General features: G+C 45.7%; 1 protein-coding gene across 3 annotated transcripts in view; it reads left to right on the forward strand.

Moving 5' to 3' along the window:
- Window positions 1–18,078, forward strand: part of KSR2 (kinase suppressor of ras 2) — a 532,721-nt gene that overhangs the window by 394,018 nt on the left and 120,625 nt on the right. For all 3 annotated transcript variants that reach the window (XM_074402180.1, XM_074402181.1, XM_074402182.1), the window contains exons 6-7: window positions 8,928–8,997; window positions 12,052–12,135. In XM_074402180.1, the coding sequence (XP_074258281.1) occupies window positions 8,928–8,997; window positions 12,052–12,135 (154 nt within the window). The remainder of the gene's footprint in view (window positions 1–8,927; window positions 8,998–12,051; window positions 12,136–18,078) is intronic.

Raw genomic sequence — 18,078 nt, forward strand, 5'->3', positions numbered from 1 at the left:
GCATTTAGAGACATTGCCCCCCATGGATTATTCTACCAAGAGACAGTGAGGGGTTGAAAGAACAGTCTTCGGCTATTATCTTGGCAGGGCTTCTTGCAAGTCCTTGTCTGGCTTTCTTCCGCAAAATGGGGATCAAAACAACACACCTCACAGGGTGCTAGGACTAAGTGAACAGAGGGGTGACACCAAGTGGTTATACATATTTTGGCTTGGAGACTGCAGACCATTTGTCTCAAGATTTCTATCATGCAAGTGGCAGAAGGGGATCTTGAACCTTGGTCTTCTGGCTCTAAGAAAAAAATATTTCTGCTGATTAGCCAATAAAATGAGTTTCACAGCTTGAAAAAGTGTTGGCATACTTTTTCATTAAAGGGCCAGGTAATACTTATTTTTTGCTTGGTGGACGAGTCTGTCTCTGTTACCACTACTCAATTCTGCTGTCATAAACAATATGTCAATGAATGGGTGTGGCTATGTGCCAATCAAACTTCATAAAATTAGACAATGAGTTGCATTTGGCCTGAGGGTCAAGTTTGCCAACTCTGGCTCCAAGTCATAGCCGTACAGAGAGCTTTGTCATATTCTAACTGATGTGTAAAATTCAAAAGGCAGAGTGATGATGACAATGACAAAAACAATAATAACAATACTACATCAGGCACTCACTGGGGCACTGTTCCAATTATATCACCCAACTTAATCCTTCTACCAATCCTGTGAGGGAGATACAATGATGCCTTTTTTATAGGAGAAACTGAGACTCAGAAGAGTAAGAGTACCTAAGATTCCATAGGTCATAAGTGGCAGAGCTGGTATTTGTCACAGATATGCTCATGTCAAAGTCCTGTGCTCTCTCTCCCACACTCCACTGGGCAAGTTGATTGCCCTTGAGGCCCTTCTTGTTCAGAAATAAAGTATGCTACTCTGTCTCTAGAGGAGGTCCACACTCAAGGTCTTATCTCTAGCTTAAACTCCGCACATGCATGGATTGGTTTGACCCTGATGCTTGCATTCCTGCAATAGACAGAAATTCAATGACAAAAACAATAATAACAGTACTACATCAGGCCATAGTCTCAATAGCTTAGCCATTGCCCATTGTTTTGTCTTGATGTCATGGAGAGCCCTAGGAAAGTCTTCTGAAATCCCTGTATATGATCCCTTCCATCAAGAATCCTTGCTCACCCTTAGCATCTCTTATCACTATCAGTTCACTCTGCCTTATTTCTTTTCTGATGACATGAAACCAAAGCCCACCCTGGTCTATGCACTCACTAGTGCCAAGGGGTTCTCTGGAAGCCTCCCCAGCTACCAAGGGCCCCAGATTATGATGCTTGGATCTTGGGAGGTAAGTTGTCATTGTTTGAGAGAGAAAATTGTGTCCAGCTCCATGAAGAAATACAATTTGGCCCTGAAGCATCATGGAGCTGTAACCTTTAGAAACTGCACATAATTAAAATACTTTCAGATCTGATATATTTGAGTTGGATATTAAAGCAAATAGAGTTATCCTCTGCTATGTGAACGATATCATGAGCAGCTTTAGTCTAGGATTGGTTGGCACCTTGGATAAATCAGTGAGATTTTAGCTGGTGACCGGCCTGTGACTCCAAAGAAAAGTTTAATGGTCTAAGATTTATGAGTTTCATTTATCTTTAGGCTCAGCAAATTTGCTAGTTGATTTGAATGCAGCACCTCCGCTGAGTTCTCACTCAGTCTGTCATGTCCCTGGGTTGAAAGCTTAAGGGCAGTTTGGAATTTTCAGTTCCTTTGTGGTATTTCTGAGGGTGAGCCCTTGGCTTCAAACCTGAGCTTTAGCACCTAAAAGGGAATTATGGAGACTAAGTGAAATAATACATCTAAATCACATAATCTAGGTCCCGCTGTGCAGTAGGTGCTTAATAAATGTCAGCTATTATTATTAATACCATTATGTCCTCAGAGGTCTTTATCTCCATGGTAGGCTAGCTCCTTATTTATCCAACAGGGTTTAGAGATTCAAAGACTGCAATAAATGATTTCTTGTGGTCCTTTCCAACTCCAGACTGGCATGGCTTTTAAGATAATTTTTATATTTGTCTCAGAAGGGGATGTGGTATGGAGCTGGAGAGAAGGCTTTAATTTTATAGGAAGCTGGGTTCAACTCTAGCATTCACCATATTTGGTGAACTTTAGCTCTATGACTGAACAATTTAATTATTCTTACTTATCTGTAAACTGGGAATACAAACTCATAAGATTGTGTGGATTAAATGAAGAAATAGCTGCAAGATACATACAATAAATAAGTCTGAGCATTGCTCTCAGGCTCAGAATACTCTGCATTAACCCACCTAGTCTGCAAACAATACAGTGAAGTGCAGTGGGTACTGTTATTTACTCACAGGTTTTGCACAATGACACTGAAGCTCACGGGGTTGTCACTTACCCAAGGACACACAGCAGATCACATCCCATATTCACCTCAATTTGCCATCTGTTAAATGCTTAAAATGTGTACTTCCTTTCCTACCACACAGAGTATTTTGATGATAAATCAGTTCAGATTTGCTCTGAGTCTGATCAAGTTATCTCTAAGATCTCCCAGGGCTGTGTTAGTTTCTCATTAACTAGAAAAACACCGGTTTCAGCCACGACTTGATTATCGGTCCATTCATTTGTTTATTCATTCATTTGTCCATTAGACACACATTTAATATTCTTTGAGCAGATCCTGAAATACTTGGGGATACAGTGACAGATGAGACCCAGCCTACTTTTGTTGGTCACCATAGCAGATAAATCGTAAATAATAATTTTTTTTTTTTTAAATCGACTTTGTCTTCTTCCCATGGCTACCTCTTTCTCCTCTTCTGCTTGGGTTTGGGAATGCAAATCCCATGAAAATTTCTTCAGGAACTGTTCACTAAGATCAATCTGTGCCACAGATGTTCCAGTGCTACAGGTTGGTAGGTTTGAGACAAAACATCAACTCTTCATTACGTCCAAGGAAGTAAAAACACTCTGTTAGCTTCCAAAAAATCATTCAGGCTGTGGGGACAATGAGTACACCTTCTTTGCTTTTCCCGGGGACAACGAGGGGTAACAGGCTGTGGATTTTATATGAGGGGCTACGGGTGGCATCATAACAGCTCAGGTGGGAAAGGCCTGGGTTGGGAGAATGACCTTGGGAAGGAATGACCTTGTCAGAGTTAGGGCTGAAGTGTTGGACCTGGGTTAGGGTTGGGGAATGGAGCATTGATGTGGGGACAGGGAGGTGGGGAGGCCCTCGCTGTCTTCTCCAGTTACAGCCTGGCAGGCTGTTCTCCCCTCGACTGCCAGAGGGAGCTCTTAAATCCATGCTGCCCAGCACAGTATCCTGCTGCTTCCGTTCTAAGGGAGGTCGGGCTCTCGTTGCCTTAAAACAATCCCAGAGTCTATACTGTTTCATTTTCCTCATGGACTCTTATTTCTTGGCTCATTTGCTTTCTGACTTCCCCCTCTAGACCCTAAGCTCAGAAAACATGGTTATCCTGTTCACCGTATCCCCTGGGAACCATGCCTGGAACAAGGTGGGCCCCATGTCAGTTTCCCACGGCTGCTGAGAAAAACAATCACAAACTCAGTGGCTGAAAACATCTCAGTTCATTATCTTCCAGTTCTGGAGGTCAGAAGTCCAAAATGGATCCCGATGGGGTTAAAATCAGGGTGTCGGCAGAGCTGGTTCCTTCTGCAGGCTCCGGGGAGAATCCATTCTCACCTTTTCTAGCTACCTGCCTTGGCTGCTGCGCCTCCTCCTTCTTCAGAACCAGCAGTCGCATCACTCCGACCTCGGCTTTCATTGTCACAACACTTCTCTGATCTCTAACTCTTCCCCTCCTCCCTCCGTCTTATAAGGGCCCTATGGTGACATGGGTCCACCTGCGGTAATCCAGGGTCACCTGTCCATCTGCAGGTCCTTAGCTTGACCACAGCTCCAGCATCTCTTTTTGCCGGATAAGATAACATATTTCCAGGTTCCAGGGATTAGGACGTGGGCATCTTTGGGGTGGGGCAGGAGCATTATGCTATTACATCACCTCCCAGGTCTCCTTGGTCCTTCCCAGACAGGGGTACATAGGAGGCCGTGGTAGGAGAGGATGGGTTGAGCAGGATGTTGAAGAGAAGTCTGGACTAAAATTACCCAGTTTGTTTCTGTCTGCAGTTTAAATCCCGACTCAGTCATTTATCAGCTCTAGACAATTGCTTATTGCTTCTAAGCCTCAATATTCCCATCTGTGAAAGGGAGATGAAATTCACTTCCATTAATTGAGCCACAGCTCAATTAAAAAATCCCTATTCTGGCATTTACTTGCATTTACCTTGGGCAGTCGGGATAAATTTTTTATTTCCGTGTTGAAATGGCACTAATTACCATGGCTGATAGACTACGTGCGTATATACTCTGTAGTGTTTGTACTAACAGGATAATATATGCCAAGGGTCTGTTTGACAATAGTGCTTGGCATATGGGAAGCAGATCTATTTTCCTTCCTTCCCTCCTTCCTTCCTTCCTTCCTTCCTCTCTCTCTCTTTCTTTCTCTCTTTTCTTTTTTCTTTTCTTTCTTTCAGATGGAGTTTCACTCTTGTGGCCCAGGCTGGAGTGCAGTGGTATGACCTTGCCTCACTGCAACCTCTGCCTCCCAGGTTCAAGCAATTCTCTTGCCTCAGCCTCCTGAGTCACTGGAATTACAGGTGCCGACCACAGACAAAAAATTTTTTTTTTTGTATTTTTAGTAGAGATGGGCTTTTCGCCATGTTGGCCAGGCTGGTCTTGAACTCCTGACCTCAGGTGATCCACCTGCCTCAGCCTCTCAAAGTGCTGGGATTACAGGTGTGAGTCACTGCACCGGCCATATTTTTCTTATTTCTTACTTTCTTCTTTCTTCTCCTCCTCTTCCTTTCCTTCATCATCACCCATTTTTACCTGTGTCTCCATGTATATCCTCATGTATTTTTCCCATGCCTAGCTCATCTGTCAGGCAGCTTTCAAATTCACCAGGTCAGAGCCTGATTTTTCATCAAGAAACTCTGTGTGCTGTGGATGCTTTGCTAATGCTGGTTCCTTCTGTTGGGCCTTCTGTTTGTCCCCCTGACTACTAAGGTGATTCCAAAGACCTGGGCTCCTGGCTTTTCCCTCTTCTGTGTGAAGCCCCTTCCGGGCAGAGGCATTTCTCAGAAGACATTGACAGCTAGACCTGTGCAAGGGGAGAAGAAACCTCCCTTCTTCCACCTCTTTCTCTTTCTGTGTACTAGAAATGAAAATATCTAAGGAGAAATGTCTTATTATTCTACTCCTGAGACCGTAGGCACCAGGCATGCACAAAATTCTGCTTCTGTGTCTGCATGACTTGTTTTCAGAAAATTAGAGTAGAAAAGAAGATTCTGTCAGCTATGGAGACATCTTAATAGGTGCTTTGATTGTTAAACAGAAGCTTCTGTATCGGTTTAATTGCTGTAAATGTTGTTTGCCTTCCCTGTTATGATAAGGCCTGGATTTTCATAGATTTTTTTTTCCCCCTTCCCTTTCAACAGTTTGCCATTGCTTTAAGGCTTGCATTGGCAAGTTTAATAAAATCCAAATGAGGAAAGCAAAGAGAGGATCTCAAAGTTCAAATCTTGACGCCCACGTAGGAAGCCGAGTGGAGGTTATCATTGCTTGAGACTAATGATGCTGCAGCCACTTAATGTAATTGACAGAATTCACCCCTTCAACCAGATATTGGGAAATGAGACCAAACTACTAAAGTTAATTACATCTATTTTTTTTGAAAAGGAGCTATAATTGAGAATAACTGAATAACTAGGCTATGAACGTAATAGTGAGATGTGCTTATAATAAAAGAGGATTTGTTCTCTGCAGACTTGAGCCTCAGAAGCACCATCTGGGGGTTTTTTGGTGGAGGGGTGGTAGTTAGTAAGGGAGAGAGGCTGGAGAAGCAGAGAAACATCTAGATCAGGAATTCTCAACCTTGGTGCTATTGACATTTTGGGCTGCTTAATTCTTTATTATGGGAGTCTGCCCTGTGTATTGTAAGATGTTAAAGAGCATCCCTGCTGTCTCCCTACTAGATGCTAGTAACACACACACACACACAGACACACAGACACACACACACACACAGAGTGTGACAACCAAAAATGTCCCCAGACATTGCCAGATATCCCCTAGGGGGAAAAATGCTCCTCTGATTGAGAATGGGGGTTGCAGGGGCTTCTGGAAGACTATCAAACAATTGCAGAGTTACTCATTGGAAATCTGCAGGTGCGTGGCTGTGTGGCCTTTTGCAAGTCACTGCACTTCTCTGAGCTCCTTTGTCTTCCTTTGCACAATAGGAATAATGACAGCCTGACCGCATGGAGGAAGAGCTTCCAGGTATAAAATGCATAGCCTAATGCCTAGCACCTATTGAGTAATCAATAAACTCGGTGTTTTTATTATAATAATCTTGGATTCAGCAAACGTGTGTTAACTACTTTGCCGCAAGCATGATGCTGTGAGGTGGTGATGCAAAGAGGAGATGTGGTTCCCACCCTTGCAGATGGCAAGTGTATGCGGACCTGTTGGTACAATCTCATTCTTTACCCATGGCAGAGATTGCTAATCAGTTTCAGTGCCCTTTCCCACTGAGCCTCGGAATCCATTTTAACACACTTCTTTGGGCAGCCACTACTAGTAGCCCCTGAAATGAAACCCATTTAGCACTCTTAGCTTTGTAGATTTCCTTGTAAGGATGCTAACTCCTCCTCTCCGGCGCATTCCTCCCATTCCCACCCACTCCTGGCACTGGAGAAAGCACCTCAAGGACTTAATAGGTAGAATCCCTCCTCTCACATCTGACTTCAGTCCCCAAAAGAGTTAGGAATGGAAAAAATTCTCTCTTAAATTTTTTTTTTCTCTTGTCTTTTCTGTTTCCCTCAGAAATGGTAACGTGTAGTGAAATGGGCTTGAGGTTGATGACATTTAGTTTTTAGTTAAACTAAAGGAATCCCACAGGCTCCAATTCTGATTGATATATCATGCTGTCTCCCTCTTAGGTTTTCTCTGCCCTCTGGGGTCTGGAAAATCATTAGCTCTCTCATAAAGGATCCCAGCTTTACAAGGGCAGAACTGGGATTTCTGGAAACAACACTGGATGGCTGCAGACAGCATCATTAGACAGAAGAGAGGAGCGAGTAGGTTGGGGGTTAAATGCTCCCTGATAGGTTCTGACATGCCCGACTCCCCGAAGAGAGCACCACTCCATAACAATTGCTGTGAAAAATGAGGCATACACTTGCAGCTCCAAAAGCAGGGAGCTGGCTCCATCCATCTGGCCTGAGAAATGAGAACTGGCGTGCAGGGTCAGGCACTTGCTTCTCCCCTCCCTGCCCAGTATGGATTCCACAGGCAGCACTAGTTTATTGTTGTCATTGTTTCACACCTCTCCAGGGCCTGCAAGCTCTGCCAGAAGGGTGGTGTGGGCAGTGGGCAGTAGGGCGGAGGTGGAACCTGGTGCACAGGGTCTGCAGGAGACCCAGAACTCAGTCTGTGATGGAATGATAGTGCAATTCGCTGAGATCTAGCCTAAGGCTTGAAAGAAAAGACCAGATGGAGGCAGGCACCTCATCTGCAGTCTGATTTTTTTGTTTCTTCCTCATTCCCATTCATCATTCATCTGCCCACCCACCTATCTATACACTCACCTACCCGTCTTTCCATTCACCCATATGTCCATCCGTCCATCAGTCCATCCATCCATCCATGACCTCACTCACCCACCTATTCATCTATCAATTCATCTATCCATTCACTCACCCATCTATCCATCCATCCACTTGCCCACCCACCTACCTATCCATCTACCCACGCATCTATCCATCTCTCTATTCGTCCGTCCGTCCATCTATCCATCCATCCATCCATCCATCCATCCATCCATCCATCCACTTGTCCACCCTATCCATCTGTCCATCCACTCACCCATCCACCTATCCATTTACCCATGCATCTATCCATCTCTCTATTTGTCCATCCATTCATCCATTCATCTATCCATTTATCCATCCATCCATTCATCCATCCATCCATCCATCCATCCACCCATCCACCCACCCATCCACTTGTCCACCCTATCCATCCATCCATCCGCTCACCCACCCACCTATCCATCTACCCCCTCCCCAATCTATCTGCTCATCCATCCGTCTACTTACTCTAGCATAACTTTAGGTGGTACGTGGTTGTACATTATTCAAATAATTATCTATAATATACAGAAAGTGATATGGCTTTCTGCATAGTGTTGGCTTTTAAAAATAAGTGCATTTAGACAAAAAAAAATTGGAGTCAGCCTAAAATACAAAATAAATAACTTCACGGTTGTACAGAGGCATGGTAGAATTGGGAAGGGGATACTTGGATGACTAGCACTTGGAACCCGCTGCATTATAACTTGCAAGGACACATGTTCATTTCAGGTTCCTTGAACCTGAAACCACAGCTTCTGTGCAGCTTCTGAGATATATGACCTAGAGCAAGTGACATCCCTCTCCAAGCCTCAGTTTTTTCTTCTGTAACATGAAGATGCTAGCAACTCCTATTCTTGGGGTTGTTTTGAGAATGCAGCAAGCTTTGGCACCCACATGCTTGGCACACACCAAGCACTCCATAAGTGGAAGTGATGCTCACTTTTAGTCATTCCACAGCTGGCTTCTTTTAAGGCATCCCCTGAGTGCCCTGCCCAGGAGAACTTGCGTGAGTTGAGGTCACAAGCTAAACCAATGTTCTTCTTGGCTTTGGTTTAGCAAGTGATGGCAGCTGGTGTCCTTCCTTAGGTTGACAAGCCTCCCTTTTCCTTCCAGGGTATGCCAGAGCCCACCCCAGTCTCTGACCCTCTGTATAACAGGCTGTTCTCTTCTCTCTGTAGACACACTGTCAGTGCCACGCTGGTCCCCGCAGATCCCTCGCAGAGACCTCGGCAACTCCATCAAGCACAGGTAGGCTGGATTCCCATGTGCCCTGGTGCCTTCTTTCCAGCCCTGTGAGGGGTGGGGGCTCTGGCCCCTGCCCTGGGGTGAGAGAAGGCTGGGCTATTGAGCTCTGGCACCTACATCACTGTGTCCCTTTCTCCTCTGCTAGGCTAAACTTTAAAGTGGCAACAAGGGGACCGAGACATCTGCTTCTTACTAACCTGGTTCTTATGAAATTAGCACATAGCAGTTAAAAGCCAGGGCTTTGGAGTCAGACTGACCTGTGTTCCAATCCCAGCTAGTAAAGCTTTGCAACCTTGAGGAAGTTGCTTAACCTTTCTGAGGCTCAATTTTTTCACTAAATAATTCTGCCTACCTATGGGTGGCTGTACAGATTAAATGAGATAATATATGTAGAGTGCTTAGCTCAGGGCCTGGCAGGTAACACTCAATAAACGGTATCATTCTTAAGATGAATGCTTTATGTTCTAATTTTCAGTCTCCTCACCCAGAATACACAAGATTGCAGTTGCTCAGTCTCTGGTGTGGCAGAGGTTGCTCCAGAGCTCTAGCCCTGCTGTGTGCATGGAATAGCCTCTCCAGGGCTATACCTGCCGTTTTGAGGGGAGGGGGTTGCATACACCAGGCATCGCTTATAAGTTCTTCAACTCCCCAAATTTAGCTTTCCCCATTTTGTCTTGGTAGTTCCACAGTCTCCTTACAAACTTAATGGGGTGAGCAGGGCAAGTGTGCTCATGGCCATTGGACAGATAGGCAAACTGAGGCCCTGAAAAATTAAGCGGTAGGTCAAAAAGCTAATTAGCCTCAGTACTTTGTGTTCTTTTGACACCCTGCTGAGTGTTCCATGGACCGGGTCCTCTGTGAACTCGCTGGGGGACTTGTTCACTCATTCGTGGATTCTTTCCACTTGTGTTTATAGAGTTTCTGTGCCATAGTTGCAGCACTGACCAAGACGTAAGGCCTGTTCTCTTGGGGAGCTTGCTGTCCAGGGGAGGGTCAGGCAGTTAACAGACCACGACAGTATGGAGAGATCAGGGTGACAAGGTGGGGTGATATCGGGGGCAGATGTATCACCATAGCTGGGGGCATGGCGGGGATGCGCGTTCTCACAGATGAGGACTCACGGAATGGCATCTCGTCAGCAGGTTTTGAAAGAAGTATGTTGACAGCATAGTTGTTAAGACTTAAACGAGAAAACGTTGGAGGAAGCAGTGACAAGTGTGCCATAGACGCGTCAGTGGTCAGGCCTTGAGCAGCGGAGAGAAGGGCATCGGAGGAGACAAGGACCTTTTTTGGTATTTTCCTCCTTGCTGCTCTCTGGCTCTGCTCCACCGCTGGATTGGCCACGCCCCTTGATTGGCCATGCCCCCGGACTGGTCCTGCCCCTGGCTCATCACCATTCTTGGATTGGCCACGCCCCTGGCTCGGCCACGCCCTTGGCTCGGCCACACCCCTGGGTGAGCCACGCCTCTGGCCCACCTCTGCTCCTGGATTGGCCGTGCCCCTGGCTCAGCCCTACTCCCTAGATCGCCCAGCCCCCAGGCTGCGGTAGTTCCTAAGATTCAAACGCTGATGCCCAGAGGAGGGAGACAACCTATTAATTTTAGGAATATGTTCCTAGAGGAGCTGAGACTTAGGATGACCTGTTATTCTTCAGTCACTCCCTGTGTTTCTCCTTGGGGTTAATGCCAAGAGGTAGAGAACTGGACTCGCCCCAGCCTTGGTGAAGAAATGAAATTAAAATCCCATCTGCTGCCATCAGAGTCACTTCAGCCAGAGCTGGGGAAGAGGCAGAGCTGATCCTGAGCGCAAGAGAGGGCTGGAAAGGAGAAAAAAACTGCCACTCACTGCTTATGACGCCTGACTGATGAGTGAAATACATGCTTCTTTGCCGCCATTCCCCAGAGCCGCCAAATTCTGCAAAACGGACAATGCTAAACTCACTGATGCTGAAGGGAAAGAAAGGGGCTTGACCAAATCCCAAGTCCAAAACCAGAGAGGGAGAGTTTTCTTGGCAGTAAGTGTCTTTGCTCAGAATATTGCTATTTGCTTCGATTTGTAGGCTTTGGGCTGTGGCTTCTTCTGTTTGGAGAGTGACCGACCCAAATCAGGCAAAATGGTCCAGCAAAGGGATGCAACCTTTCCCTCGAAATTCTCAGACTCCAAGTTATATAATCACTTCCGATTTCCCGTTTGACACTCTGAGGCGGTGGAGATTAGATACAACTCCTGCTGCTGGTGACACAAATTGAAAATTAAAATTAACTGTGACCTGGCAACCTTCAGTACTTTCCTTGGGCCTAGCCCTGCCGCTGCCACATATCTCTTGGGGAAGAAAGCACCCCAGCAACATCGAGGGGAGATGTACCCAGGGAGTTAATCGAATGCACCTCTGCTCCAGTTGGTTTATAGCTGTGCATGGGAGGCCTGCAAACTGCGTGTTTGCAGCAAGTGGGTGGCGTTGGAGAGCAGGGTGAGCTGATGGTCTGAAATGGCTTTCACTTTCAAGAAATCTTCTCTGCCACTAAAATTTGGGGTCTCAGCTCTTTCAGGAGGGGCGGGCACCCTTTGATGGTCCCCAGGTGATATGACCAGCAAGTGCTGGGGGATGGCTCAGCAGGTCCCCCACGAGGCTCCACCTTGCTCCGTAGCTTTCTGCAGGCAGTTCCAACCCTGTCCATTATTGGCATACAGTAGGCTGCCGGGCAATATTTGTTGAACAAATGAATGACCCTCATGAATGTTTAAGGTAATAGTATAGTCACAACCCAATTTAGTGAGTGCTTACTATGTACCAGGCACTGTGCAAAGCCCTTGACATGCCTGACCTCGTTTAATCTCCCCAGCAACCTATGAGGTCAATTCCTTTATTATCTGCACTTTGCAGATGGGGAAACTGAGGTTCCAGTGGTTTCAGCTACTTGATTAAGTCGCCTAGCTCGGAAGAATCAGGACTGGAACCCGGGGTTCTTGGGCTTGCTCTTAAAGTGCTCCATCCCTCCAGAGGTAGGTCAGTTGCCGTTTCCTTAACCTTGAACATTTTCTGTCTCTTTTCCACAGGTTTTCCACCAAGTACTGGATGTCTCAGACATGCACAGTCTGTGGGAAAGGGATGCTTTTTGGCCTCAAGTGTAAAAACTGCAAGTAAGTGACTGTGCCTTGGAGTGACTTTTTGCAGCACCCGATGTCAGCTAGAACCATGCAGGGCACTGAAATAGCTTTTGGGAGTTTGATTTCTTCACTCTTGGGAGAGTTGTTTGCTTTGTTTTTTCAGAAATAGATTTGAAATGCACCTCTACGTTTGGGTAGTGGGTCAAGGGAGAGCAATTCTGAGTAAGAACCAGAGCTGATGGAAGATGCTGGGAATGCCTAATGCTCTGTGCTGAGGCACAGGGAACTTCTCATTTTCATAGCGCCTAAGGCCAGGGGCTTGGCAAACTCATTCTCTAGTTGACCAGATAGTAAATATTTTAGGCTTCGCAGACCAGAAGCAGTCATAAACAATAAACATACTGGCGAGAGCAGCTCCCAATATATCAACGTGGGTTTAAGATCTCTCAAAGTGATCAAGTGGTTGGTGGAAAAGAGAGAGAGACAAGGAAAAAGTTTCCTTTAAAGCTGGGCCCAGGGGAGACACCACATAAAGCTGCTCCGCGGATGTCTGACATTTCTCTGAAAACCTCAGGTTTTTATTGTGCTCTTTCAATAGGGGAGGGGGAGCGAGGTTACACAAAGTTTCAGTCATAATTATACAAAAAGAACACATTTGCAAAAACTGGTGCACAAAAATCACAACGTGATGTTATAAAAGCAGAACAACATAAAGATAACTTTCTGTGTGTCAGCATAGAAATCATATACCTTAGCAAGAATAGAGGTTAAACATAAACTTAGGATTATCAGTACGAACGTATTGGGCTCACAGCTACAGAGGGAGCAGGATCTGACACAGGACAACCAGCCTGACCACAAAACTGCAAGAGGAGAGGCCTCCACGCCGGCCTGGAGCAGTGGGAGAAGAAAGACTTGTACATCCTTATGTCCACCACAGAGACAGGCGCCCCTCATGCGTCTGTTTACAGGATCTCCATAAGGGTCACATTGCCTTTCCAGGGCCCTAATCAATATGCCTTTCCTGGGAAGGGAATCTGGGTCATAAGCCTCTCCATTACACATCGGTTTACAGGCTCTCTGCAATGAGAAGCCTGCTATGTGCTGTCACCTCTTTCGAGCAGTCAAGCTGTGTGGTTAGTCCCTTTCACAGAGTTCCCGTTTTTACCAGAACAGTTCAGCAGAGCCAAAGTTACAAGATGCAGCTCAGCAGAGCCAGAGTTAAAGTTTCATCTCAGCATTTCACATTGTCCTTCATTTTTCTCAAATATAATCGATACAGTAAGTTACAAGCATCACAAAGCAAATAACTCATTTCGGGGAAACCAAATTCTAAGAGAATTTACAAGTTAAAAATCAACAATTTTTTCTTGTTATTTCAGATGGCTTGGGTTATGCCAATTCTTCCAGAAGCTTGGGGTTGCTCAGTCACCACAGAGGGGTCCAGAGTATTCCCAGCATAAACAGTGTTGACAACTTTCGTTTATTCCAATAAAACTTTATTTGCAAAAACAGACTGCTGGCTGGCTGTGGCCCTCAGCTGTAATTTGCTGATCCCCGAGTTTGAATTTGCAGAGTTCTACCTCTCTCTTCTTTTTTTCCTTTGAGATGGAGTCTCGCTCTGTCACCCAGGGTGGAGTCCAGTGTTGTGATGTTGGCTCACTGCAACCTCCACCTCCTAGGTTCAAGTGATTCTCCTGCCTTAGCCTCCTGAGTAGCTGGGACTACAGGTGTGCACCACCAGGCCAGCTAATTTTTTTTTTTTTTTGTAATTTTAATAGAGACAGGGTTTTACCATGTTGGCCAGGCTGGTCTTGAACTCCTCACTTCAGGTGATCCTCCTCCCTCAGGTTCCCAAAGTGCTGGGATTGCAGGTATGAGCCCCTGCACCAGGCTCCCAAGTCTTTTTCCCCTTATTCTTTCTCCTCGTGGTGACTTTTTGAAACAGTGTTGTAATTCTCCCCGTTTTACAGAGGTGAAGGCTGAATCTAGCAAGGACAAGTCACTGTGAAGAAGTGACAGTCAGGACCTGAACCCAGATCCCTAACTCCCTTTCCCTCACTTTCTGTGGTATCATGTTGGTCTTGAGTTTTTTTTTGTTTGTTTGTTTGTTTGTTTGTTTTATTGCATTTTAGGTTTTGGGGTACCTGTGATGAACATGCAAGATTGTTGCATAGGTACACACATGGCAGTGTGGTTTGCTGTCTTCCGTCCCCTCACCTGTATCTGTCATTTCTCCCCATGCTATCTCTTCCCACCTCCCCACCCCCCCGCCCCTCCCCCATTTCCCCCCAACGGACCCCAGTGTGTAGCGCTCCCCTCCCTGTGTCCATGTGTTCTCATTGTTCAACACCCGCCTATGAGCGAGAATATACGGTGTTTGATTTTCTGCTCTTGTGTCAGTTTGCTGAGAATGATGGTTTCCAGGTTCATCCATGTCCCTGCAAAGGACGTGAACTCATCGTTTTTGATGGCTGCGTAATATTCCATGGTGTATATGTACCACATTTTCCCTATCCAGTCTATCATCGTTGGGCATTTGGGTTGGTTCCAGGTCTTTGCTAGGTCTTGAGTTTTGATGAGAAGTCCGGATCATCCAAGCTCCACCTCTCCCAGCCTCCTTTCTCTTCCACACCCCCCATTCCAGGTCATGGCTGGCAACAGGTAGGGAGTAAGAAAAAACTGAGACACAGACGTGGGCTCTGGAATCAGACTAGCCGGTTCAAATCCTGGCTCTGCCCCTTGGCAGCTGCATGACCTTAGGCAAATCACTTCACATTTCTGTCCCTAGTATTTTCATCTGTGTGAAAGGAATAATAATTGATAGAGTTCGGCTGTGTCCCCACTCAAATCTCATCTTGAATTGTAGCTCCCACAATTCCAACATGTTAAGGGAGGGAGATAATTGAATCACAAGGGCAGTTTCCCCCATACTGTCCTTGTGGTAGTGAGTAAGTGTCACAGGAGCTGATGGTTTTATGAGGGGAGACCCCTTCTGTTTGGTTCTCTCATTCTCTCTTCCCACCACCAGGTAAGAAGTGCCTTTTGCCTTCCACCGTGATTGTGAGACCTCCCCAGCCACGTGGAACTGAGTCCATTAAACATCTTTTTCTTTATAAATTACCCAGTCATGGGTATGTCTTTATCAGCAGCATAAAAAAAGACTAATACAATAATCATGCCTGCCTTTGGTGGCAGTGAGCATTTGATAAGTCAGCACACTGAAGACACAGCACAGTGCCTGGCCCAGTCCAGTCCTTTTTACCTTTTTAAGAAATCGCAATGCCTTGCTGTCTGGCCTCAATCTCAATCTCTCTCTCTCTCTCTCTCTCTCTCTAACACACACACACACACACACACTCTCTCTCTCTCTCTCTCTCTCTCTTTCTGTAAACACGTATTACATACCCCTTCAGGTCCAGGTCCAATACTATAAAATAGTAACATTCAACTTTATGTAATAGTTACAAATGAATGTGCAGCTGTTTGCTTTATAGAAGTCATTTAGTTTAAAAGATTATGAGAATTCCTCTTTCTGCTCTAGGCTTGTTCTTTCTTATCTAGTCCAGGCAGAGACGTCTCATTTGGGTCCTCTCAGGCCTCCCCACATCCCTGCCCCAAGACAGAAGTGAGATAGTGGCAGGGGCAAGTTCTTACTCTCCCCGCTCTGCCCCACCCCTGTCCCTACCCTCCACCTGGCAGTCTCACCTGAGTAATGAAGGGAAGGTTGAGCTTCCTTCCCTCCTGGAGTTGGGGGGAGCCGTAAGCCCCATGGTATAAGGGGAAGCACAGGCCAGATGCAGAGTCTCATGCCTATAATCTCAGCACTTTGGGAGGCTAAGGCAGAAGGACACTTAAGCCCAAGAGTTTGAGACCGGCTCTGGCAACATAGTTAGGCCCCCATGTCTACAAAATAAAAATAAAAATTAAATTAAAAAATTAGCCAGGCATGATGGTTCATGCCTGTTGTCCTAGCCACTCTGGAGGCTGGACCGGGAAGATTGCTTGAGGCCAGGAGTTTGAGACCAGCCTGGGCAGCAGAACTAGACCCTGTCTCTACAAAATAAATTAAGATAAAAAATTAGCTAGGAGTGATGGCACATATTTGTGGTCCTAGCTACTTGGGAGGCTGGGTCAGGAGGATCACTTGAGCCCAGAGGCTTGAGACTGCAATGAGCTACTATCACACCACTGTACTCTAGCCTAGGCAACAGAGCAAGATCCTGTCTCAGGAAAAAAAAAAAAAAAAAAAAAAAAAAAAAAAAAAAAAAAACCTTTTTTTAAATTTTTTTAAGGGGAAGCAGAGGCAGTAATTACCAAGCATTAGTACTTCCAGGCCACCTTCCTTGCCTTGGTCGTCTGTGAATCCAGGCTCTCAGGTGTTCTTTCTGATGACCAAAGTCACAAGGCCAGGCCTTTAGGTCAGGCCCCCAGACCACCTGATCTTCTCCATACACCAGCAGCTCTGATGGCCTGTCTCATCTGTATCTAGTCCCACCACGTTCCGTGGGGGTAATGGCAACTTTTACATCCTCACACCTGCCGTGCGGAGGCTTTGAAGTCAGGTAATTAGGTGACAGGGATGCAGCTGGGGTAGCAAGGCTGAACACTTCCCAAGCCGTTTTAATTTTCAGCCCTTAGGCAGAACTCAAAGGCAGCCTTTGCGAGTGCTCTCTGTTCTAAAAGTCATGAGCAAAGCCTTAGGCCTTGCCAAGGGTTGGGAGAGGAGGTTGGGGGAGGGATAGGGATGGGGCGGTGGGCAGGCTGCAAGAACACAAGACTTTGGAAGCAGTCAGAACTGAGGTTGGGTCCCAGCTCCATTACTAAACTCTTACATGAGTTTAAGCAGAAGTGTGCCCTCATGGGGCTCAGTGTCTCCCTGTCTCTCTGCAACGCAAATGTGACTTTAGCGCCCACCACAGTGCTGTCGGAAGGAGTCAGTGAAATGTCCATGCTCCAGATTGCAGTGTTTTATCAGAGAACGTTCCTCCTTATTCCATCTTGTGCAAAAATGACTCCTGGCATACAAGAGGCAAAATTCAAAACCAAAAATTCAAAACGTGAAGATCTGACATGCTTCAGGAGTTTTGACACGGTGCTTGCAGAATCTACAACAGAATCGAGAGCTGTCTCCAGTGCATAATTATGAGCATGCGTTGCTAATATCACTAGTTGAAGTTGAGACATATTCTACAAATAAATTCCTGCAGTTTTTGCATTAGTTATATCGAGGATAGAGGGTTATTTATGTGTGTTTTTGAAGATTGGCAGAATTTTGGATGCACTTATGAGCTGATAAAAGGATTGGATAAGGGATAGAAATGGGAAATGTACAGACCCAACTGTCAAGGAGTTTAGAGGAGACACACCTATGGAAATTGAATGTCAATAAAATGGAAGTGTACACATAAAGAGCAGTGACAGGTGACATTTCAGAGAGGTGACACCAAGGATGGGGAGGCAGCTTCTCATAGAAAATGAGCAGAACCATTTGTTCACTTACTCAGCTAATGTTTATTGAGCGCCTGCTATGGACCCTGCACTGTTGTAGGCACTGGGGAAGCAACAATGAATAAAAGAGGCAAAATCTCTTCCCTAGTTTCCATGCAGGGGCATGGGCAGGAGTCAGGCAGACAGTAAACAAAGTAAATTAGTAAATTAGGTAATATGTTAAGATGATCCAAAATACTAAGAGACGGATGAAGCAGAGAAGGGTGAGGATGAGGGCTGCAATTGTCCATTAAAATGGTCAGGGATAGTCTCATACCTGAACGAGAACTTTGCAAAAATAGGAGTATGTGTCATTTCCTGTCCTCCGAAACCTGGATTTGAACCTTCCTTGGAGGGATTTTTTTTTTTTTTTAAATCCAGGGCAAATTCAGTTCTGTAACTGCTGGAACGCCCTGAGATTGGATTGGCCTCATGCTATTCTACACGTGGTCCCTGGGGACAAACACCGTCAGTGTCACCTGACAC

Source organism: Saimiri boliviensis, chromosome 7 (assembly GCF_048565385.1).
Source record: "Saimiri boliviensis isolate mSaiBol1 chromosome 7, mSaiBol1.pri, whole genome shotgun sequence".
Classification (NCBI taxonomy): domain Eukaryota; kingdom Metazoa; phylum Chordata; class Mammalia; order Primates; family Cebidae; genus Saimiri; species Saimiri boliviensis.